Source organism: Triplophysa dalaica, chromosome 12 (assembly GCF_015846415.1).
Source record: "Triplophysa dalaica isolate WHDGS20190420 chromosome 12, ASM1584641v1, whole genome shotgun sequence".
Classification (NCBI taxonomy): Eukaryota; Metazoa; Chordata; class Actinopteri; order Cypriniformes; family Nemacheilidae; genus Triplophysa; species Triplophysa dalaica.
This window is the reverse complement of record NC_079553.1, coordinates 22,637,589-22,663,322: the sequence shown is the minus strand read 5'-3', so window position 1 is coordinate 22,663,322 and position 25,734 is coordinate 22,637,589. Positions and strand designations below refer to the sequence as shown.

Here is a 25,734-nt window from a genome sequence, read left to right as displayed (position 1 = left end):
ATGTGATGACGTACCCACAGCGAGATCCAGCTCCACTCCAACCCAGATGCCTTTGGCAAACTCCACCCCACCGACATAATGCACTGTCCCAATCCACTCGCCCACCCACACCTGCTCACCGGGAGCCATCCAGTCGGGCAGCTGAACCACGGGTGCGTTCTCGTCCTCGCTGGAGTCTGCAGCATCCTCCAAACCCAGCTCCAGAGATCCTTCTCCATTGTGGAGATGACTCTGGGACGTTGTGTCAGAGCCCGTCTCAAAACCATCGAGATTTCCTACCTCGCCATCGTCTGCCCCTTTAAAGTCTGTGAATTCCTGACTGACGCTCATAAGGCATCCGTCTCTGCGACGAGGACAGCGCTGAGCGGGGACCGAAAATGACAACACGTGACCTCTGGTGTGTTCTTGAGGGTCTGAGGTGTCTCTGGTGGTGATCTGATCGCAGCTCTCGCTGCCGCTGAAGAGCACGTCTGATAGAGTGGCGGTGGAGGCACTATGAGAGACGTAACCGCTGGTGCAGGTGCTGGCCGACGGACTCCGGGACACTTCTTTCTCCTCAGACGCGCACACACCGGCCTCCAGAGTCTCCAGACTGGCATTGTACACCTCAAAGTTTGCAAAATCCTCTGGGACGTAAGGCTTGAAGTTCTGGAGCTGTGGAGAGCCGGGGCCTCGGACGCTAACGGCTGAATCAGACTCCTCCTCCTCTGAATCCTGACCAATCATCAGCAAGCACAGGGGAAACAGAGTCAGAAGATTCAGATACTATAACGGCAAGTCTACAGCACACATCAACAAAAATCTAAATTTCATGTAAAGGCTTAAATACACTACAAGACTTTTGCTCAGATTTTCAGTCTGGATTTGTTGCAGAAAGTCTGCGGCAGTCTGCAGATTTCATCAGTTTGTGTGTTTCTATCTGAAACTTTCAAAAAGTCTGCAAGCATACGACGTCTAGTTAAAAAAAGTTTAGATTTTAAAAGTCTTGTAGTGTGTTCATAAGATTGAAAGAAGATTGTGCAAATGTAAAGTTGTTCTGCATTGTGGATTATCTGTGAAAATCTGTGATGTGAAATAGTTTATTCAGGGCACTACTAGACAAAATCAAACTCCCTCTCATTTATTTTTGATTATTAGCATTTAATATATATATATAACTAATACTGAACAAATACAGCTCATCATGGCAGAGAAACAACACAAACACAGTTTCTATCTGAACGTGTCATTGAGAAGAGCTGTGTGATGTGTGGAGTAAACAAAGTAAACATAGTAAACACACATGCAGACACATGGAGATGATGAAGCAGATTAATAAACTCAGACAAAACCGTAAGGAAAAACAACTTAAGAATCGAGACTCAAAAAGTTTGACATTGTCTCTCCTCATTATATATATATTTTAAATCATCGAGTAGATAACTTGACATATTAATTGAAATAAAACGTATATTGTTTGTCTTTAATGTGTTACAGATGTTCTTTTACTTGGCAACATTAAGGTTAAGATTAAAGAAGTAGTTCACTTCCAAATTTGTCCCCAGTGACTTTACATAGAAATATGAAGGACTGAACGGAAGTGAAGTTTTGAAGTGAACTACTCCTTTAATAAATGAAAACCAACTTTTTTAAATATATAAAACCAAAACGACAGATTACAGAATGAGTTTATATGACTCCCTGTGGTGTGTGTGTGTGGTTCAAGGGGCCACTACCTAGGGCACTACGGGTGGTGTGTAGAACGACACTTACAGCAGTGTGTGACAGTGTGTGAGTGAGATCTGTGCTCAGTCTGGGCTGTCTGTGATTGGCTCTCATGCTGATGATGTCACTGCTGATGTCACTGGGGCCGTGGCCCTCGCTCTGTGCCCTGGGTCTGGACCAGGAGCCGGTGAAGCCAAGCGTGTTGCTTTCCACAAACCAGCGCATGCTCTGTAATGATGTCACAACACTTGACACATTCCATGCAACACGCTAAACACACACACACACGCATACATCACGTCACACATGCTGGTGGAGTTAGACAGGCTCATGCTGCAGGCGTGTATGTGTGAGGGGAGGAATGATGTTCACAGGTTCAGTGTAACTCGTGTGGTTAAAATACAGACTCAAGGCATGCTGGGTACAGGGTCCAAAATACACAGCTGCCATATTCTCACTTCAGACATTTACATCAGCATTCTTACAACTGATGTGTTATGTTTCTAATCAAGTTATCGCTGCTGGCGAGTCTTAATTTTGGACTTTGGCTGGCTTTGATTTAGCAAACAGAGAGAGCAGAGCCTGAAGTTACGTGTAGAGCTAGTAAATCTTCTCTTTGTGTGTGTGTGTGTGAACACAATATGAGTGGCATGTAGAAATGGCACAGCTGATGAGAGATACCTGATGAGAAAGACACTTTGTGTGAGTTTGTGTATGATGGTGAGATTTTACTGTATGTGTGATCATTTGTCTGTGTGTGTGTACGTGTGCGTGTGTGTCTATAATATTTGTGTACATGTATGCGTGTATTATCATACGTGTGTGTCCGTATATAATTGTGTGTAATAATTGTCAGTGGGCATTTCATCATGTGTCATTATACAGTATGTGTCTTTGTACAGCATGTGTGATTTTTGTGTGTGCATTTATATATAATTATGTGCATGTATGATTACATGTATGCAATTACGTTTATATTCATACGTGTGTGTGTGTATACATACGAGTATTAGAGTATGTGAGTTCGCGAAAGAGTGTGTGTGTCTTTTTATAATTTTGTGTAATATGTGAGTGTGCAATATTGTCAATATTCATACGTGTGTGTGTATATACAGCTGATGAGAGATACCTGATGAAAAAGACACTTTGTGTGAGAGTGTGTATGATGGTGTGTGTGTGCATGTATATAATTATGTGTGTGTATGATTGCTGGTATACAATTGCATTTATATTCATAAGTGTGTGTGTACACATACGAGTATGAGAGTGTGTGAGTTAGTGAAAGAGTGTGTGTGCGATAATTTGTCTATGGGAGTGTGCATGTTTTGTTGTGTGTCTTTGAACTTTTGTCTGCATATGTGTCCATAATCCTATATGTGTGTGTTTGATTATATGTACAGTGTGTGTCTGTGATCACATGGGTGTGTGTGTGTGTACCTCGTGACCCAGCAGCGGTCGTGACTCCAGCGGGCGTTTGGCTTTGCTCTCCTCTTTCACTGGCAGGAGAGATTTCAGGAATTTGGGCGGCTGAGGTGACAGAACTTTAAATGGACTGGAGTTCAAGATTGTTGGACTGTCAGTTACCGTCCCTGAGGAGAAAGTTTTCATGACACGTGTCATTCCTAGAACACTACTGATGTTCAGTTTGTGTGCCGATTTTAAGGCAGTATCTGTGTGATATTGTCAAACACATTTAAACATGGACAAATGTATTCATTACAACTTAGGAAGTAAACTCATGGAAACTGACTGTCTAAAATATGAAGAGTAACAACATAAAGACAGAACTGAGACCAGCACTGAAGAGTTCACATGATATTTACCATGATTCTCTCTGCTTCTGACAGGCGTGTCTTTCGTGTTGTTATTGTTGAGCGATGACTCTTGTACGCTGGATTGACAGACGTCTGGATGAAAGGCACAGTGACCCTGTGGAAAAAACACGAAGCTGAACATCACTGTGTGTTTCTGGGGATGATGTCTGTTATTCTCTCTCTCTGTCTGTGAGTTTACAAACCTTCACTTCATCATCTTCACATCCCGTCACATCTGATTTCTGCACAACAAACACATGAAACAGTCAATGACATGATTAAGCTATTTTTTATCTATTAAACATACATTAAAAGGCAATTCAAAACTATGATTTCTTCTATTATTGTTTTAATAATGACTTCATGATATCAATGATGTCAACACCACAATCATAAAAAAAGTTTTTGTCATCAAAAATTTATACCGGAATTAAACCAAAAGAGCATTTAATGAATATGTATATGAAAATATCTATTATAAAAAACATTTAGTGACTTTCAAGGGAAACAGAGTCAGAAGATTCAGATACTATAACGGCAAGTCTACAGCACACATCAACAAAAATCTAAATTTCATGTAAAGGCTAAAATACACTACAAGACTTTTGCTCAGATTTTCAGTCTGGATTTGTTGCAGAAAGTCTGTGGAAGTCTGCAGATTTCATCAGTTTGTGTGTTTCTATCTGAAACTTTCAAAAAGTCCTCAAGCATATGACGTCTAGGTAAAAAAAATCTGTTCAGATTTTAAGTCTTGTAGTGTGTTCCAGCCATAAGATTGAAAGAAGATTCTGCACATTCGCATGCAGTTTACCTTAAACGTTTTTCAAATCCAAATAAAAGCACAATTCAAAATAGATTTGAGTAACTTTCTACATATACATTTGTTACTAACCTGTACATTTATTACACAGATTAATACGCATATTTTAAAAACATAATATATTTATAATACATTTTATGTTTATATATCCTAAAGCATTACGATTAAAGTGACAGTTCACCCAAAAATGGTAATTCTATAATAATTTACTGATTCTCAGGTTGTTCCAAACCTGAATAAATGTCTTTGTTCTGATGAACAGAAATGAAGATATTTGTAAGAATGCCAGTAAGCAAACACATCTCATCCACCACTGACTGCCACAGTAGGGGAAATAAATACTATGGGAGTCAATGAGTGATCACATCTGTTTGCTTACTGACATTCTAACAAATATCTTCATTTGTATTTAGCAGATCTAAGACATCAATACAGTTTTAGAACAATCTGAGAGCGAGTAAATGATGACAGAATTACCATTTGTGGGTGAAGTATCCCTTTAATATTTTATAAATGTGTAGACAATTGTAGAATAAAATATACGTGCTCTTACGTGCTGTACGTTTGGAGTGCTGAGACTTCTGCGAATGTGTCTGTTTTTAACAGAGAGAGCTTCCTTCACACTGACTGCCTGAACACACACACACACACACACACACACACGTACACAGGTTTGTTTTGGGTGTCTTCGCAGGAAACTGACATCATCAGAAGGAAAACCTCAATCATTCAGATGTTTACCTGTCTGAGTCTCTCCAGACACAGAATGTTCTCCACCTCCAGAACTCCTCTGGTGTATTTCTCGATGTACGTCTCACCATCCAAAGTCTCCTCGCCGTCTCCTCGTGCCGCCATCAAAGCCAGCGTCTCACGCTCCTCGGGTTCCTCAGACGCCTGTCCACACACACGACAGATGAGCGTGTATTCAGAAAGATTATGGAGTTGTGATTTTTCAATAGTTCTGTACCTTCGGTATGTTGGAGACGATCTCATACGTGACTCCACACGAGTACAGAACGTTCTTTAAAGACATCCTCCTCTTCAGACTCTGAGTGAAACTCTGCAGCGCACAAACACTCATGAACACAGCGTTCTGTTCATCTGAATATGTGAGACCGGACACCTCACCTGTCTGTTGTAGATGTTGACGGCGATTCTCTTGCGCAGGACCAGCTCCATTGAGGCCGGGAGGCTGAGCTGCACTGTGACCTTCACGATCAGATAGATGCGTTCGCTGGGCGCCGTGACACGGTTCAGATGGACGGAGTCATGGATGGATGAATCCCACGAACACGCAGCAGACACCTGTCATATATCAGCCGATGATGTCATGGAAAGCAGCTGTGTTGTATATCATGTTGAAGTGCGTATCATCAGTATTACATCACAGGTGGAAATGTGTTACCTCATCATGGCTGTGTCTGATGATGGGCAGGTAGAAGAAAGCGCTGCCGTGTTCTTTGGGGAGGATGGAGTTAACTCCGGCAGCGTGAGGTCCGATCAGCTGTCCGTTCACGCTCAGATTATCCGCTGGAACAAACACAGATCTCAGAGTTACAATGACATCTGATCAGTAATTTTCATTGATTGTTGACAAAAAGAATTCTGCAGACTGATATTCATACTGAACATAGATTATAAAATCAAATTGTGATTTTGTCAAAATGGTGAAATACTGTCTGATATTTGCATTCAAATCTTAAATGGTGCACAACAGTGCACAAGCGTTGTGACGAACTTCCGATGTTGCCAGAGGTTGAGATATCAGTTTCTGCTTTCATTTCTAAAATGACATAACATATCTCAACAACGATGGGGGAAAGCCACAATACTGTCAAACTTTACATGTATTAAACACTAGATGTTGTCAAAAGAACAATCCGTTTTCCACTGATTAGATGAATAATCTCACATTACACATGTTCTCCTCCATGGAAGTCCATTATAAGGCAACAGCTCAGATCAAGACACCGCAAACTGAGAACAGAAAACTTTTCTGATATCATGCTGATATTTGATATGGGTGATTATTATTTAATCATTTGGTTTCCCCTTGTCGTTCCCCTGGACCTAAGAGAAATGCGTTATGTGAGATTATTCACTTTATCTTCGAATAAGAGCTCATGTTTTGTTTTTTACACACCTAGTGTTAATTATACTGCAAAAAAATACTTTCTTATTTAGTATTTTTATTTGTGACTTGGGTCATTTTGTTCATCAAGAAAATGAACCTTGATTCAAGAATTTTTTTTATTTGCACTGGAAAACATGACAAAAATGCTAAGTGAGAAAGTCATTTTATTCTACAAATAAATTTTGACAGATATGTGGCTTTGCCCAGTCGTTGTTAAGGTGTGTTAAGTCGTTAAAGAAATTAAACCAGAAACTGATATGCCGACCTCTGACAACATCGGAAGTTCGTCACCACGCTTGTGCAGAAAAAAAGAGTCCATTAAAGATCTGATTGCAAATCTGAAGTAGATCAGATCGATATATCATCCAGAATTTCACCATTTTGACAAAATCACAAATTTATTTTAAAATCTATGCTTAGTATGAATATCAGTCTGCAGTGTTATGAAATCCTTGTTGTTTAAATCAATCATTTCAATAATGTAAGGTGTTTACAGGAATCCAACATGGTGTCCGACATGAGCAGATATGGAGAGTATTTTTTTCAGTAATACAGATTTAATGGAAGCTTTCAACTTTCCTCCCTAGCTTTAAGCATGGTTTTAATTTGATTATTAATACAACCAAGAACAACAGAGATCTAAATTTTGACATTTAGTTTATAGTGTTTAATACCAAACATCCCAGCTGAGCCTTGTTCATGATTTATCCAGGTCTAAAAATAAGCAAGCTTGAAATTTTTTTCAATGATTTTGGAAACCCCGAAACTCAACAGATCTTACCATTCAGGTCCAGGAACAGCACAGGTATGTGCTCTTCCATACCATCAGGGGGAACCCTTGAGAAACAACAACAAAAAAGTTGGAAACAGTAAAAAAATTGTGGCGAGTAACTGTTTTTTTTACATTTCTAACGGTTTTCATTTTCTGTATGTAGAGTATTTAAAAGTGAGAAATGCAAAATAGATTTGTTACAGGTCATGCTTTTAATTCCTAATAAATCTTCCTTGTGGCCATATTGCAATATGTACAGTATGGAAGAGGAACATCTAGGAAACATCCCAGGCAACATTGAGTGAATGTGGTCACCAGTGTGCAGGTGCTCCAGGTATTCCACTGCCAGGGGCTGGAACCAGTACAGCGTTCCTCTCCTCCGTCAGACCCACCCACTGCTCCACCAGTCGAGCTTCTCGTTCCACATCTTCCTCAGATTTCTCTGTCAATCACAGCACAGAATCAACACCATGATTCCATCACAGCCGGTCACAGACAACTCTGTGAAGTCTAACCTGATTTGTTGATGATTTTCTTGATCTGTTCCTCCAGATATTCCCGGCGTTTGATGAGTGCTTCGGACCAGCGATCCCGCACACAGTTCAGGTCTTCCTCCTGTACACAGACAGCACAAACATCTCAACGTCGTTCAGCTGACGGAATGAGATCTGATCATTCAAACGTCAAAACTATTTCAGGATCTCACTGATCCACAGCAGACACCAGCAACAGGCCGCTACACATCACGACTTTATTTACAGCTTTTACTTGTGAATTATACATTCAAAATTACTCCTGACCATCGCATCAAAGGTAGCTCATCACACTTCTCATCTTTTTTAAATCAACTTTTGTTTAAATCGGCTGCATTTAAATGAGCTGCAAAAAAGTGCATCTTGATTTAAGAATCTATAGACATTTGTACTGGAAAACAAGACAAAAATACTAAGAAAGCCATTATTTGCAGTGTGATGGTCCGGGTTTATTTTGAAGTTGTCGTGTAGACCAGCGGTTCTCAATCCTGGTCCTCGCGACCCCTGCTCTGCATATTTTGTATGCTTCTCCTACCGCTTCGGAGGTTTGTTTAATACGCCCATAAGAGCCCTGCGAAGTAAACATCACTAGATATTCTGCCATAAATCCCGTTCGAAATGTGGATAATGTTGCGCAAATCTCAAAATGACGGTTAAATTACCCTTCAATCTTCCGTAGTAAGTTTTGTTCTTCGTGTTCTTAAATTAACGTCAGCCGATTTCATGTGTGCAGGGAGTAGAGAGCAATGAACACAGTTCAGGGAATACGTCAATCGGAACGTGGTTCATTCATTAAGCTCTCTTCTAATGAGCTAGAGATTTAAATCAGGTGTGTTAAACAAGAGAGATACACAAAATATGCAGAGCGGTGGGTCGCGAGGACCAGGATTGAGAACCGCTGGTGTAGACGGCCTCAAGGCAAAATACATATTAATAAACAGTCAATAAAACAGTCAAATGGACACAGAGGAGGCCATCAGAAGATCCATCTCTGCACTGTTCAAAAACACATAACATGCAGAAGACATGCAGACATGCGCTGGTCATGTGATCATGTTAAGCACAACACGTGTATCAGCAGTGTGTTAGTGCAGTAACTGCAGGCGTTTCTTTGCCTCTGGAGACGTTTGCTTTCATCACGTCAAGATCCCAAACGTCTTCCAGTATGGCTGGACACTTCATGTAGAGTTTGTTCGGGACACTCACTGGAACAGTCACATGACCCTTATAGAAATGAACTATCCACTTGTTTAGTCTGGGTCCAAGCCTCCACTAATTTCAAGTGAGTTGACTGTGAACCGGAAGTTGCGGTCGTTTTCCGAGTGAAGTGGAATTCTGAATGAGAAAATGAGTGGGCGTGGCTTCCGTCTTTCTCTGGATTAGACTGGATGTATAAAAACATTTTGAAATTTTTGCATTTTGAAATGGAACTGGCAGGAGACTGACAGGTGAAGGGGAGGAGTTAACGGAGGCTCCGCCCAAGCTGTCTAACATATCTCATTTAATATGGATAGTCATAACAGGAAGGAAGTGCATTTTCAGATTTTAACTGAAGATTATGAGGGAACGCAAATTTTACATTGCTAAACTATTTACTATCAATGCAGCAAAATTTCATGAAAAAAAAGCATTGTCATTTTTAATTTCACTGGGATTTTAACAAGCAGATGGTTTTACTACAAATAAAACCATAAACACAATGGTTACTGTAGTCAAGCAAGCGCAAATTAATCATGTGCTGCGTCCCAATTCACCTACTTATACTACAACCTTTTATAATGGAAAAGTATAAACATTTTAGTGCATAGTAACACTGTATACACACAATGGCTGTTGTTGCCTTGACGACATTATGATCTTTAACTGTCAGGAACATCAAGACACAGCTCTTCCTTGCACTTATGTATTCATCATTCTTTATTTGGTATGTAATATTTCCTGCATACTTACATTTATTAATTTAGCGAAGCATCTTTTATTTCTATCATTAATGTAGTGTAGCGTCACTAAACTCCGCCCCCTTGTGGTGAGTTGTGGAGAATATCAGTCGTTCATTACCTGTGGATGCACGCTTCCAAAAATTTCCAGAAACAGTAGACAATCTGGGTACTTTGAGAACACTGTTTCAGAATACTATGATTCCGTACATACTAATACTATATTTACATACTGTTTAGGATGGAAATAATGCAAAGTGGAAAGCAGATTTAGTTTTGCTACAGTTACTATAGTTTAAACATGCTATTATTCTTGTGAAACTGTGGTTATATATAAATGAAGATCAATATGCTAAAAACATGATAATCACACTTTTAATATAATAGTAAATGAAAAATAATGGTGAATTATTATAAGTGGAACTATATAATCACATTTTCCTTTTTTTGTTGTACAGACAACAACTTTGTCTGTGTTTTTCTTCACCTTACATAAAAACTAAAGGATTTTTGCACATGATACGTCAGTCACACAGTCAGAAAGCACGATTAGCAGCGGTTTGTGGTCATGCCTTTAGGAGAGAGAGCAGCCAATGAGAATACCTGATAACTATCAAAATCTTCCTCTTCCTCTCTCTGCCAGGAGAGAACACACAAACACAAACATCACTGCGTTCTCATGATAAATGTGATTGATATGTGAAACTCCTTCAGTCCCGTTCAAAAAATAATCGGGAACATTTTGTTTTTAAACATTTTTAATCTACGTGGATACAGAGGCTGTACTCTTAAAGTTTTCATGATTTAATTGGTTGCAATGTTTTCTTTTCAATACTGATGAACTTAATTTGTTGTTTTCAGATGCATTGTGGTATAGTAATAAAAACTGACCTGATAGCTGTCCAGTGGTCTCTGAAGTTTAGTGGATCGAGCCGATACGCAGCCAATAGAGACGGAGAGAATCGCTTCCACTAGCAGAGGTAAAGTTCCAGAACACTGAACCGGTTTCACAGACACCTGAAGCCTTCGAGAGTGACCCTGACAACAACAAGAACAACTTTAGACGACACATTTAGTGATCCCAACACTGGATGAGTTCTGATAAACTATACTTTAATTCTGACATCTGATTGGACGAGGCGTGTTCTAATTCTGATATCTGATTGGACGAGGCGTGTTCTAATTCTGATATCTGATTGGATGAGGCATCTTCTAATTCTGATATCTGATTGGATGAGGCATGTTCTAATTCTGATATCTGATTGGATGAGGCATGTTCTAATTCTGATATCTGATTGGATGAGGCATGTTCTAATTCTGATATCTGATTGGATGAGGCATTTTCTAATTCTGATATCTGATTGGATGAGGCATCTTCTAATTCTGATATCTGATTGGATGAGGCATGTTCTAATTCTGATATCTGATTGGATGAGGCATGTTCTAATTCTGATATCTGATTGGATGAGGCATGTTCTAATTCTGATATCTGATTGGATGAGGCGTGTTCTAATTCTGATATCTGATTGGATGAGGCATGTTCTAATTCTGATATCTGATTGGATGAGGCATGTTCTAATTCTGATATCTGATTGGATGAGGCATGTTCTAATTCTGATATCTGATTGGATGAGGCATGTTCTAATTCTGATATCTGATTGGATGAGGCATGTTCTAATTCTGATATCTGATTGGATGAGGCATGTTCTAATTCTGATATCTGATTGGATGAGGCATTTTCTAATTCTGATATCTGATTGGATGAGGCATGTTCTAATTCTGATATCTGATTGGATGAGGCATGTTCTAATTCTGATATCTGATTGGATGAGGCATGTTCTAATTCTGATATCTGATTGGATGAGGCATGTTGTAATTCTGATATCTGATTGGATGAGGCATGTTGTAATTCTGATATCTGATTGGATGAGGCATGTTCTAATTCTGATATCTGATTGGATGAGGCATGTTCTAATTCTGATATCTGATTGGATGAGGCATGTTCTAATTCTGATATCTGATTGGATGAGGCATTTTCTAATTCTGATATCTGATTGGATGAGGCATGTTCTAATTCTGATATCTGATTGGATGATATCTGATTGGATGAGGCATGTTCTAATTCTGATATCTGATTGGATGAGGCATTTTCTAATTCTGATATCTGATTGGATGAGGCATCTTCTAATTCTGATATCTGATTGGATGAGGCATGTTCTAATTCTGATATCTGATTGGATGAGGCATCTTCTAATTCTGATATCTGATTGGATGAGGCATCTTCTAATTCTGATATCTGATTGGATGAGGCATCTTCTAATTCTGATATCTGATTGGATGAGGCATCTTCTAATTCTGATATCTGATTGGATGAGGCATTTTCTAATTCTGATATCTGATTGGATGATATCTGATTGGATGATATCTGATTGGATGAGGCGTGTTCTAATTCTGATATCTGATTGGATGATATCTGATTGGATGAGGCATTTTCTAATTCTGATATCTGATTGGATGAGGCATTTTCTAATTCTGATATCTGATTGGATGAGGCATTTCTAATTCTGATATCTGATTGGATGAGGCATGTTCTAATTCTTATATCTGATTGGATGAGGCTTGTTCTAATTCTGATATCTGATTGGATGAGGCATGTTCTAATTCTGATATCTGATTGGATGAGGCATTTTCTAATTCTGATATCTGATTGGATGAGGCATGTTCTAATTCTGATATCTGATTGGATGATATCTGATTGGATGAGGCGTGTTCTAATTCTGATATCTGATTGGATGATATCTGATTGGATGAGGCGTGTTCTAATTCTGATATCTGATTGGATGAGGCATTTTCTAATTCTGATATCTGATTGGATGAGGCATTTTCTAATTCTGATATCTGATTGGATGATATCTGATTGGATGAGGCGTGTTCTAATTCTGATATCTGATTGGATGATATCTGATTGGATGAGGCGTGTTCTAATTCTGATATCTGATTGGATGAGGCATTTTCTAATTCTGATATCTGATTGGATGATATCTGATTGGATGAGGCGTGTTCTAATTCTGATATCTGATTGGATGAGGCATGTTCTAATTCTGATATCTGATTGGATGAGGCTTGTTCTAATTCTGATATCTGATTGGATGAGGCTTGTTCTAATTCTGATATCTGATTGGATGATATCTGATTGGATGAGGCATGTTCTAATTCTGATATCTGATTGGATGAGGCATGTTTTAATTCTGATATCTGATTGGATGATATCTGATTGGATGAGGCGTGTTCTAATTCTGATATCTGATTGGATGAGGCATGTTCTAATTCTGATATCTGATTGGATGAGGCATGTTGTAATTCTGATATCTGATTGGATGATATCTGATTGGATGAGGCGTGTTCTAATTCTGATATCTGATTGGATGAGGCATTTTCTAATTCTGATATCTGATTGGATGAGGCATTTCTAATTCTGATATCTGATTGGATGAGGCATGTTCTAATTCTGATATCTGATTGGATGAGGCTTGTTCTAATTCTTATATCTGATTGGATGAGGCATGTTCTAATTCTGATATCTGATTGGATTAGGCATGTTCTAATTCTGACATCTGATTCTAATTCTGATATCTGATTGGATGAGGCTTGTTCTAATTCTGATATCTGATTGGATGATATCTGATTGGATGAGGCGTGTTCTAATTCTGATATCTGATTGGATGAGGCATTTTCTAATTCTGATATCTGATTGGATGATATCTGATTGGATGAGGCGTGTTCTAATTCTGATATCTGATTGGATGAGGCATGTTCTAATTCTGATATCTGATTGGATGAGGCATGTTCTAATTCTTATATCTGATTGGATGAGGCTTGTTCTAATTCTGATATCTGATTGGATGAGGCTTGTTCTAATTCTGATATCTGATTGGATGAGGCTTGTTCTAATTCTGATATCTGATTGGATGATATCTGATTGGATGAGGCGTGTTCTAATTCTGATATCTGATTGGATGAGGCATTTTCTAATTCTGATATCTGATTGGATGATATCTGATTGGATGAGGCATGTTCTAATTCTGATATCTGATTGGATGAGGCATGTTCTAATTCTGATATCTGATTGGATGAGGCTTGTTCTAATTCTGATATCTGATTGGATGAGGCTTGTTCTAATTCTGATATCTGATTGGATGATATCTGATTGGATGAGGCATGTTCTAATTCTGATATCTGATTGGATGAGGCATGTTTTAATTCTGATATCTGATTGGATGATATCTGATTGGATGAGGCGTGTTCTAATTCTGATATCTGATTGGATGAGGCATGTTCTAATTCTGATATCTGATTGGATGAGGCATGTTGTAATTCTGATATCTGATTGGATGATATCTGATTGGATGAGGCGTGTTCTAATTCTGATATCTGATTGGATGAGGCATTTTCTAATTCTGATATCTGATTGGATGAGGCATTTCTAATTCTGATATCTGATTGGATGAGGCATGTTCTAATTCTGATATCTGATTGGATGAGGCTTGTTCTAATTCTTATATCTGATTGGATGAGGCATGTTCTAATTCTGATATCTGATTGGATTAGGCATGTTCTAATTCTGACATCTGATTCTAATTCTGATATCTGATTGGATGAGGCTTGTTCTAATTCTGATATCTGATTGGATGAGGCATGTTCTAATTCTGATATCTGATTGGATGAGGCATGTTCTAATTCTGATATCTGATTGGATGAGGCATGTTGTAATTCTGATATCTGATTGGATGAGGCATGTTCTAATTCTTATATCTGATTGGATGAGGCATGTTCTAATTCTGATATCTGATTGGATGAGGCATGTTCTAATTCTGATATCTGATTGGATGAGGCATGTTGTAATTCTGATATCTGATTGGATGAGGCATGTTGTAATTCTGATATCTGATTGGATGAGGCATGTTCTAATTCTGATATCTGATTGGATGAGGCATGTTCTAATTCTGATATCTGATTGGATGAGGCATGTTCTAATTCTGATATCTGATTGGATGAGGCATGTTCTAATTCTGATATCTGATTGGATGAGGCATGTTCTAATTCTGATATCTGATTGGATGAGGCATGTTCTAATTCTTATATCTGATTTGATGAGGCATGTTCTAATTCTGATATTTGATTGGATTAGGCATGTTCTAATTCTGATATCTGATTGGATGAGGCATGTTGTAATTCTGATATCTGATTGGATGAGGGTGGTGTGTCGCACCTGTCTCAGTTGAAACACTCCTCCAGTGCTGGTGTCTTTATTCTGGTGCAGCTCTACAGATGAATACTCGCCCTGTTCGTTCAGCTCCTGTACGGAGACCCATGTTTCAACACTGCGAGACACTTCTTTCCACCTGTCAAATGACACACACGCAGTTATCATGCTGTAGTATACACACGTACTGAAGGAATAGGAACTGATGAGAATCATGTCACCTGTCTCTGAGCGACTGTGTCTTGGCCTGCAGCGCGTCCAGTTCCCACAGCGAGCGTCCGTTCCCTGCGAACCGATGACCCCACACCTCTATCGCCAGAGCGCCCTCGGAGATAAACTCCAGGAACTCCTCCGTCACATAAAAAACAAAATCCTGCACACAACCAGACCACATCTGACATTTTCTAAAGAGAACACGAACCCGCTGGCCTCTACATGCCGCTCAGATACCATTGGTGGGTTCATGATTTTTTGTACAAACGCTGTGGGATGAGTCTCACGCTCAAGTTCACTAATCCTAAATGTTTAAATATTACAGCCGGACGGTGAGATCCACCAAAGTGAAGTTTGAATTCATGTTTTTTTACCCTGCAGTGATCAAAGCGCACGGTGAACTCAGAGTCAGGGGTCCGAGGAGAGGGCGTGTCCGGGCTGACCATGGGCGGGGCAACAGTGGGCTCTGGCTGTTCCCAGAACATATATTGACAGAACACAAAGTTGGACAGGTTTAAAGGCAAACCCGTTGCCTCTCTGATCCTCACCTGACGGAAGAAAACAGAAAACATGACCGGGTTAAATCCTTCACATACTGATGTTTTCTATATGAGAACAAATCAAATTCAAACTGTCTGCTTACCCTGCAGGTGAGCTTCTTGGCCATATGAACAATCTCTCCATTATTGTCCATGATGTCACAGCCGCCGCTCTCGCTGGAGTTCTCAGATGAATCGTCTCCGGCCGCCGGACGCTCAGGTACGGCTCCGCTCACCCGCAGCAGCTCCACGTGCAGACGTCCTGCGACCTGCGGGAGGAGAGACACGGCTGTGATAAACCGCAGTCCGACAGACGGATCACCACACAGATGTAGAGACGCTCTCACCTCCCCCTGCTGGCTGATGATGGGAACGGCATACTGAAGCTTGATGTCGTGAAAGAGACACTCCAGGAAGACATTAGCTACACCGATGAGATTATGATTCTCCTGAGCTTCATAGAACGGATCTCCTGATTTATTAAGCAGTCTGTTCACCTGGAAAAATCAAACAAAACCAAACCTCACAAAACAAAGGAGAGGGTCAATTGTTTAATTTGAAAAGTTTTAACATGTTCTGATGAAAAGCCGTGTTAAAGATCAGGTTTATTGATTTTTTATTCGTTTTTTATGCATTTTGTTTTAATATACAACTTTAACTATAACGAATAGTACTTTTCACTTAAACTGGAAAGAGCAAATCATTCAAAGGCGAGTAATATTAATACAAAAACATCATGAATAATAATAAAACTATAAGGAGATATAAGGAGATATATAGCTCTACAGTTAATCATTTAGTTTTTTTAATAAATCATTACTATTGCTCACTCTGTCTGTAGGTTTTGCAAACACTTCTCCAATAAAAAGCTTGTGACATAACCTGATCATATTGAAAAAAAACTTTTTTATCAGCTGAACGTATCATTTCTGTAAATGCATAGTTTCTGCTCGATCGTATGCAAGTGTGGTGCAGAAATTTACATTTTTACTTGTTTTAATGTTTATTCAATAAAATCACTTCAATTTATACTGTTTCTTTATGAATCAATTTTTTACCATTGAGGGTACTCACAATTTTCTTTTTTACAATAAGGTTAATATTACTCGTACGCAGAAATGACAAGGTACCGTCATTACACTGAGCTCAAAACAACAGTTTACGTAACAGCTACTAAAAATGAGTCGTCCAATACTTCATAAGTGTACATTTGATGGTTTTTGTCTTTTATATAATAACAATGTCCTCACGAATCATGTTCCAGAGGTACTCACCAATCATCGCTTTATCCCAGCTTCCCTGTGCTACAGACATTTCTAGGAATCGTATACATATGTGAAAATATGTAGTTTTTGTGTATTTGCAATAAATCGTAACTAATGAAATAAACTCCAAATGTTCTTGAACTAAATATACATTAAAACACCGATGCTACATGAAAAATAAATATTACTACAAGGATTACAATAATTCAATGTGTGAAGGTAGAGGCACACTTGTGAAGCAACTTTGGGGTCACCGCTGTGACCTCTGAAATAAAACTCAAACACTCTGATGTGACTCACCACTTCCTGTGTGTTCTCTCTCCAGTCACTGTAGTGTTCTCTCATGTCCACTAACTTGTTCTCTAATTTCTCGATGGTCCACACTTGTGTTCCCTTCCCCTTACGCCGCACCTGGATAGCAGGTTCACTCACAATCGCTCCACGCTGGGTGTGATGAACAACATCAATTCAACATTAGAGAAAAGATCAAATCTAGTAATTAATCAGCGATTAATCACATCCAGAATAAACCTTTGTGTTGACATAATATACGTCTGTGTACTGTAACACATACACGTATACATTTTTAGGAAAAGGGACATGTATTTATATTGTATCGAGATATAAAGTTTATTCGTTTTTATATTTTTCTCAAAAACAGCTTTTATTATTGATCCGATTAATCACGAACAATCGTTTGACAGTCCTAACCAAATCACAAAGTTTAACCAAGGAAAAGATTACCTGGATCATAAACACACACGCACGCACTCTCTATCTACGCGATGAGATTAACAGTGATCATGTGACCCAGCAGGATGTGATGTCACACGTGTGTATGTGGCTCTCACCTTGCGGTTGGCGCTGAGGTTGGCAGCAGGTATCTGGAGGGTCACCAGATAGTCGGTGAGTTTCTTCATATCGTCCGACAGAAAGTTGGCCTCTCGCACTAAAGCGTTTGCTCTCACCACCTGCTCGCGGAGACGAGAGAGACTCTGACGAAACAACTCGTCCCTGAAACACACAGACAGATTCACGCGATCATGTGTCTGAATAAACACAACCTCACCAGAGACGTGTGGAGAAGGACGCATCTCACCTCTCGTGCGTCCACAGTCTAACTCTGTTGTGTGTGTTGTGTGTGGGCAGAGGCAGACGGTCGCTGCCGCTGCGCTGGTGCTGCGTGATCTTTTCTGGTGACAGCTGCTGTCTCAGAGAATTCAGCTCACGCTCGTACACGAGCCGCTGCTCCTCCAGAGCCAAACGCTTCTCCTCCAGATACTGTTTCTCCAGAACCTGCACCACGTTCTGCATGGGGTCTGAGCACAGGAACACAACATCAGGCCTCTGAATCACGTGCTGCAGCGTGTCAGGTCAAAGGTCACGGCCGTACCGTTGCTCCCCAGAGTCTTCATCATGACCTCCATCTGAGCGAACTCATAGCTGTAGTCCTGCTCAGAGGAGGCCTCGCTGGCCGTCTCCACGTCCACCTCCACGAAGCTCTCGCGGGGCGAGTCTCTCTCCATCTCCTTCAAACGCTCGCGTCTCTTGCGTTTGGGCAGGTTGATCCTGAGGGCGATTGGATGACTCTGATGAGTGTTACTATGACGACACGCGTGATCTTGTTCAGGTAGTGCGTATCTTACCTGAAGAAGTGGTTGTTTCCCCACAGGATTCGATCTCCGTGCCACAGATGAACTCTGGAGTAGATCATTGTGCCGTTCACACAAGTTCTGCGACAACACCGTGACAGACCGCTTTTAATAACCATCATCATCAACTTTATTGCATTGTAGTTTGATTTGTGATCTTAAAAACCTGAACGATCCAATACTGTTAAAATACGTTTTGTTCATTTACTGGAGTGTCAGGAGATGTTTTCTTCAAAATGTTTTACCTCTAAACCAAACAACCAGCTCGGAGATGAATGAGAATTTTAAGTTGGTTGTGTTCTTGACAGGTGTTGTTTACCTGGCGTTGTTAACTGGTGTGAGAGCGATGTCTCCGTCAGACGAGATCTCAATCACCGAATGTTCAGACTGAATCCCGATACCAAAGAGCTGAATGTCCTGAGACGTGTCCGCACCCACACGCGTGTGATCCTGTTCAACACGAGAACATACAACACATCACTCAACAAAGCACACTGTGCTCCACTCGAAATATGTATTTTCTTACTTCAGGTAAATTTAAATGTAAATTAAATGTTATACTGAAAGAAATGCAACAATGACAGAATGAAAAAAAATTATACATATGAAATAAATGATAAAAACCAAACAAATGACTGAAAATGACTTACATTTACATTTAGTCATTTGGCAGACGCTTTTATCCAAAGCGACTAACAGTGCACTTATTACAGGGGCAATCCCCCTGGAGCAACATGGAGTAAAGTGTCTTGCTCAAGGACACACTTGTGGTGGCTGCTGGGATAGAACCAGCAACCTTTGATTTACCAGTTCAGTGGTTTAACCCACTAGACCACCATCTCCACTTGACTGAACAAATATAATTAAAGTTAATTAAATGTAATCTAGCTTGTATTTGCTTTAACCTTGTGTTAAGTATAGATGATAAAGTAAATACATCTAATATGGTATGTAGCGATTCACTGTGAGTCGCTTGAAAATCGATTATAATAAGTGACAATTCAAGCAGGTTGAGAAGCTATTTAAGTTGCAGTACATGTTTTAAACAACAGGATCGCTGTGTTTACTCCAAACTTGCAAAACGTGGATATGCTGATATTTCTGAAATGTAAAAACATTCCAAGAAATATTGAAGAAACTTTGGTATTATTCTTTTTTTTAATTTGATTTGGAATATGTTTTAAAATTGGTGTTTAGTTTTGTTATTAGGCATAAAATATATTTTTATTTTACAAAGAAATGTGCAGCGTTTGAGAAATAATAAAAGGGGCGGCATTCATTTCTTATTTGTCTCAACTCATTTTATAAGAATAAATTGTGAATGAATCGAAGCGTAAGATCAGTTTTTTGAATCACATCGCATCATGAGCTGAGTGAATCGTTACATCCCTTCATCATATATATACACAGTACATAAAGGATCAAACTAAAATAAATACAATTCTCAAAACTAAATGTAACATCACTTTTTTCTGTATTACTTGATTATTTTCTGAATATATTTGTACACATATTTGTATTCTTTTTTCTCTATACATAAAACATTATAAATAGAAAGAAATAAGTATTTTTATATTTATTATAGCTTAATTTACTAAACAATATCTGCGTAATCATATCGTTTTTTTTGTCTTATTATCACATTTATTTAATTTTTTATGCATGTATTTTCAATTATTGCAAGTTTGGTCCTCTATAGTGAGAATAAGCCCTTGTTTTCTGTAATTTTCATCTTACGTGAAAAAAGCACCATAATATGATTACTACTGTGCACTTGTCATTAAATATCTATTTTTCTAAGACGACTTTTTTGTATTGCCGCCCACTGATCTTCAGTTCAGTTCAGTTCAGTTCACCTCAGTTCGAGCTTTATTGTCATTCCGCTACATGCGGGGACATACAGGGGAACGAAATGTCGTGCCTCACAGGACCATGGTGCTACATATATACAGGCATACATAACTATCCTACTGATAGTTTGACAATAAATATACTATGTGTAAGCTAAACTCAACACGCAAAACAGCTGGCAGTAATAATAGTTACGGAGGAGAATGTGCTTGTTATCATACGTGTGGGCTTAGTTAAACAAACATCTTCACGGCCCAAAGACGCCCCCCCGTTCCCCTCACATTAACATGCTAATGTCACATCGGCATGCCAGCCGACCGGAGGAGACAAACAAAGAGCTGTTGTCTGGTGTTCATGAGCCCTGCGGCTGACTCACAGACCGCCAACCAGCACTGCTCACATCTAAAGATGTTCAGTTTGTGAATGAAGTGAAAGGAATGATGAATTTACTGAATTAATCAGAAGGACTCGTTCACAAATCTGAATGATTCATCTGAGCGATTCGTTTGAATCTTGACTCAACTCAACAGAGTGATGGTTCTCACAACTCCTCTCATAGATATTGTTTCGTTCTTGGTTTGAACAGGCCTTTAATCGTGTTGATTCAACCTAAATCATGTATTATGATAATGATGACAGATGAATGTACCTTCAGATAATAAACCAGCAGTTCATTTAGAGCCGGATCAGCGTTTAGATTGACCAGGAAACACTTGTCTTCTCCAACCTTGATTCCTGAAGACTCCAGAGAGATGCCCATGCTCTCCAACTGCTTCTGACGCTCCTGCACACACCAATGACATTCATTAAAAAAGAAATGTTGGAGTTCATCCCGAGAGAGAACTCTTTATGGGTTTTGGCTGCTCGTCTACATGACGACAGCGTTTTTGAGCGCAAACTTTTGAAAATGGGTCGCAAAGTGCACGTTTTAGAGAACGACAGCGTTATCATCCCTGTGTAAACCCTGAGGTGGCGTTTTCCAAAAATGATGACATCATACGATGACATTTTTGTACACAAACTATAAACACACGTACACGATGACAAAACTTGTCTAAATCCGCTCACTTGTTCACTCATGCACTATTCCCTACATAGTGAATGCTAAATAGTCCACTATATAGGAAAGAGGAATAGAAAAGAATGAAAATGAGTGAACAATTTTAGACACTGACGTAATACATATATCCTGTGTCTGACAGTACTGACATTCGTCATAACGCTTATTTGACACCTTTGTGACTTTGTGGATTTCATTTTGACATTATTTGTCACGTTCATTGTATTCGCTTTTAATAAAGAGAACAATACGAATGTTTGCCACGTTTATGTACTATTATGTTTCCTAAAATTACTTAAATGTTTAAAATTTGTTTAATATATTTAAGATCACAGTGCTGTATGTAACATTCCTTTAATCTGTTAAATCTCAAAAGAACTGTCAACAAGAACAAACAGAATTGTATAAACGTACATTCGTGGCATTAATGGTCACTCTCCTCCAGCTGATTCTAATTAGACGCTTGATTCCCGTTGTATCATGGGAAATATGTGTGTGATCAATATATCAAAATCAGATTGCATTGTGGGTAAAAGTAGTTAAAAATTTAGGGAATGAGTTGTTTCCCTACAAAATGGCGGACCCCCGATATAGTGCACTATTTAATAGATTCAGACACAGCTACGGTGTATCAACGGGTTTTAAGCTTTTATTTGTATGTGCGCAGACAATTCGTGTTTGTTTACATCACAACATCCACTGGAATGGCATGCATAATACAGCGGTTTTACATATCCATGCAAATGCAGATCGCTTTGATAACACTCGTGTGCAAGTGAAACTTTTGGGTTTTTCATCATGTAAACGTACTCTGAGATCTCTGTGGAAAAGTTGACTGGGCTCATTTGTGTGTGTTTGTGTTAAAGACCTGTGCGATCTCCTCCGTCTTTCTGAGTTTCTCCTCCCAGGTGACCGTCATCTCCTGAATGAGTTTCTCTGACTCCTGTAGTTTTTCTTTGAGCTCTGGAGCTTTAAGAGACTGACAAATGCAACACAGTCCTCGTCAGATGTGCTGTAACACCAGTTCAACACTTGTGATTTCTGAGGAAATACTTTCTCATCTCACCTCGGCCTGAGAGAGCTGCACCCTCAGTTTCTCCACCTCCTCTCGGAGTTCTCGGATGATGCGGGCGTTGGGATCTTCGTTGACCACAGCGTGGTTGACGATTCTCTTTGCTCGGTCGGCGTAGCGCAGCGTCGACAGCGTCTCTTCGTAGTTGTCGGCGGCTGGGCTGATGGTGGCTATCATCGCTGTTTTACTGTTGCCACCGAGATTGTCCTGAAACACAACAAACCACACATGAAACACAAACTTTCAGCGGATTAAAGCCGTTATGCCATTTTCGTCTTCACGTGGTATGTCTGTGATTTCTGAATGAGACCTGATGCGTGTCTCAGTACCTTGAGCAGCCACGTCAACACAGAGTCTCTGTACGGCACAAACTTGTTTTTGCTCTTCCCTGCAGACTGATCGGCCAGAGCAGAGATCACACAACCCAGTGTGGTCAGCGACCTGAAGAGACACAACAACACAACTAATGAGAGAATCAACACCAACCAAGAGCTGATTCAAGAGCTCTGCAAGAAAACATTTATTTAGTTTCAAGGGCCGCACAATATTACAAAATGTCAGAAATACCCATTTAACAATGGTTTGTTTTAACATTTTTTTTTTTATACTTCACTTTTAATAAGTGATTTATAGTGAAAGTTTATTAGCAGAGAAAATGCCGTGCTTTTCACCCAGAAAGAATGTGAAACATCTACTGTACACAATTACATCATTTAAAATATATTTTAACGTAGTTCATTTTTCTTTAATACCATGCAGGATGTTATGTCAGAAAGTTGGCTATAAAGTATAAGCTGCCTTGCTAAAGTGCACATAATAAAAACTATGAAAAACAATGGAATTGAACGGTTTGAGATTAAAATTGCTAAATGTAAGAAATAAAACGGCGAAAAAAAAAGGTTAAAAGGTTTAATTCATTTAATAAGAAATTAATAAAGGGCCTGTATTCATGAAAAATATCAGCGCAAGGACTTGCTCCTAGTGACAAATTCTGAGAAATGTGTCCATTTCACCTTAAAATTACAGAAAACACTTAAAAAAAAGGTCCAAAATTGATAGGAGTAGCAAGTAGGACTTTTAAGAGGCTTAAGAGTTCTGTAAGTAGCAGAGAAAATGGAAGAAACACAAAAAGTGAGAAGAAATGTGTTGCAGTGGATGACAATTTCCATATAACTTTTAAGGTTTATTTGTTTTTATTTGTTTTTTATTTTATTGTTTTTTTTAGATAGATAGATAGATAGATAGATAGATAGATAGATAGATAGATAGATAGATGGTAACTAGGGCTCCACGATAATGTATAGCAATACCACTGAATCCTATTGAAATCAAGCTGACTGCAATATGTAATGTGTCAATATATTTTTGGAATGCGCAGCTTGTTGGTGAAGCACAGCTCTGGGATCAGTAGGAAATGCTGCTCTATCTAAAAGCAGTGCGAGTTTGAGTCGCTTATAACCTGCATTTAAAAGAGTAACACCCATAAAACATGATCATTATAAATATACTTTATTATCATAAAAATACCTGATGAGGCTTGAGAAACAGTGATAAAAACATGTCCGTATGCATTTCCTTGATTGTAGAACGTGTTATGGTCTTCTTGTGCAGTGCGTATTTGGAGTTTTTGCACTAGAGCGCCCTCTAGCTTTAGGATACAGCAGCATTTTCCCGTACTCCACTTAAAAGCTGATATTTGTCGTCGGTTTATCGCGACAGCCCTAATGGTTACAATAACTGTTTTGCAGTTGTGTACAGTTGCATGTTGCGGTTCTATCGTTCAATCAATAACGCATTACGTTAATTTTTTTTTAAACATTTCAATTATTCAAGACAAGAAACTGCACACAACATTCAATTTAATATAATCCAGATGATTAATTGTTATTTGTACATTATACCCGCATTAGCAGCAATGTTGGAAAATTTGATATCCCCTCCTTTGAAGTGAGGTCCAAAAAATCTTAGGCATTCTTTCCTTGTGTATATTGACCCCTAATGGACTAGTGCACTTTTTTCACGCATGCACTGTTGTACACGGCATATCCGCTTGGTCTCAAAAAAAAAGGCTGCACATGGACTGGGTGTTGGGACGGCCGCGGACCCTTCTGATGACGAAATTTGTGTCATGCGGACGGAGCGCAAACACGGAGAAAACCAATCTTAGTTATACAATCTACATCAAATAAGCGTTTCGATGAATGTATTAAAAGAACTGAATGTAAAATTGATCTCACTCCACTTATGCGTGCAGTGTGAAATGGTCGTTACCCTTACAAAACTTTTGTTGTACAAGTGTAGAAACCATAGTTTTTTGGAGCATTGATAACTTAGGGCAAAACCATGGTTTTACTACAGTAACCACTGATTTTTGGTTTTAACTGTAGTGAAACCATGGTAAATGTTCTAGACCTCCCAAATGGGTAGACCTCCCAAATGACATAACAATAGAATTGAATTGTGAAATTTTAACATAAAAAATTTGCATGAGTGTTCCCTGAGAACCACTAGTTAACATTGGTATCAAACAATGTTGAGTTTTTCTCTAGAGTTGAAGAGAATTCTCACTTGTTGATGTTGCTTCCCTCCTTCAGTCTCTCTCCTGCAGCTCCGGTCTTAGACACACGTTCACTTCCGGCCAGATCCACCAGACTGATCTTACTCACCTTCTCACCGGAGTTCTGCAACCCATCGTAAACACACACACAGAAGATATTATTTTACAAAAGGAACATCTTTAGCCAACAGCAGCATGGGTGTTGTTGTAAACACATGACTGACCCCAGACTGCAGATCATACAGCGTCTGTGTGAGGATGACACTGAAGACCCCATGTGACCGACTGCTCTCCTCATTCATGTTTGTAGCGGCTACTGTACGAGATTTATTTCCCTCGGACATCAGAGACTCAATGTCCTGTCAAAGAGAGAAACGACATCTCGCACCATCATTGTGAGAACCTGTGACCTTTTCTTGTGTCCATTATAAAATCTCACATTGTAGTGAATTTGAGCAGATTCACACCAATGATCTGATCTGATTCATCCACATTCATTTTACATCTCTGTATTCTTCCTTTATTTTTCTCTTGCCTAAAGACATTTC

General features: G+C 39.2%; 1 protein-coding gene across 5 annotated transcripts in view; it reads right to left on the bottom strand.

The window, feature by feature from the left end:
- The window catches only part of kif13a (kinesin family member 13A), a 50,321-nt gene that overhangs the window by 2,371 nt on the left and 22,216 nt on the right, over nucleotides 1–25,734 (bottom strand). The window contains exons 8-39 of one of the 5 annotated variants that reach the window (XM_056761832.1): nucleotides 25,411–25,545; nucleotides 25,198–25,310; nucleotides 22,959–23,070; nucleotides 22,624–22,836; nucleotides 22,426–22,536; nucleotides 21,147–21,281; nucleotides 18,966–19,096; nucleotides 18,641–18,727; nucleotides 18,388–18,563; nucleotides 18,094–18,313; nucleotides 17,846–18,008; nucleotides 17,295–17,438; nucleotides 16,077–16,226; nucleotides 15,834–15,998; nucleotides 15,565–15,738; nucleotides 15,199–15,350; nucleotides 14,984–15,116; nucleotides 10,606–10,752; nucleotides 10,318–10,350; nucleotides 7,760–7,859; nucleotides 7,560–7,686; nucleotides 7,254–7,309; nucleotides 5,744–5,868; nucleotides 5,467–5,643; nucleotides 5,306–5,398; nucleotides 5,080–5,232; nucleotides 4,892–4,969; nucleotides 3,722–3,760; nucleotides 3,528–3,633; nucleotides 3,142–3,293; nucleotides 1,753–1,974; nucleotides 15–714 (exon numbers count right to left, since the gene is read on the bottom strand). In XM_056761832.1, the coding sequence (XP_056617810.1) occupies nucleotides 15–714; nucleotides 1,753–1,974; nucleotides 3,142–3,293; nucleotides 3,528–3,633; nucleotides 3,722–3,760; nucleotides 4,892–4,969; nucleotides 5,080–5,232; nucleotides 5,306–5,398; nucleotides 5,467–5,643; nucleotides 5,744–5,868; nucleotides 7,254–7,309; nucleotides 7,560–7,686; nucleotides 7,760–7,859; nucleotides 10,318–10,350; nucleotides 10,606–10,752; nucleotides 14,984–15,116; nucleotides 15,199–15,350; nucleotides 15,565–15,738; nucleotides 15,834–15,998; nucleotides 16,077–16,226; nucleotides 17,295–17,438; nucleotides 17,846–18,008; nucleotides 18,094–18,313; nucleotides 18,388–18,563; nucleotides 18,641–18,727; nucleotides 18,966–19,096; nucleotides 21,147–21,281; nucleotides 22,426–22,536; nucleotides 22,624–22,836; nucleotides 22,959–23,070; nucleotides 25,198–25,310; nucleotides 25,411–25,545 (4,822 nt within the window). The remainder of the gene's footprint in view (nucleotides 1–14; nucleotides 715–1,752; nucleotides 1,975–3,141; nucleotides 3,294–3,527; nucleotides 3,634–3,721; nucleotides 3,761–4,891; nucleotides 4,970–5,079; nucleotides 5,233–5,305; nucleotides 5,399–5,466; nucleotides 5,644–5,743; nucleotides 5,869–7,253; nucleotides 7,310–7,559; nucleotides 7,687–7,759; nucleotides 7,860–10,317; nucleotides 10,351–10,605; nucleotides 10,753–14,983; nucleotides 15,117–15,198; nucleotides 15,351–15,564; nucleotides 15,739–15,833; nucleotides 15,999–16,076; nucleotides 16,227–17,294; nucleotides 17,439–17,845; nucleotides 18,009–18,093; nucleotides 18,314–18,387; nucleotides 18,564–18,640; nucleotides 18,728–18,965; nucleotides 19,097–21,146; nucleotides 21,282–22,425; nucleotides 22,537–22,623; nucleotides 22,837–22,958; nucleotides 23,071–25,197; nucleotides 25,311–25,410; nucleotides 25,546–25,734) is intronic. The other 4 variants (XM_056761834.1, XM_056761835.1, XM_056761833.1 and 1 more) reach the window with 4 other exon arrangements.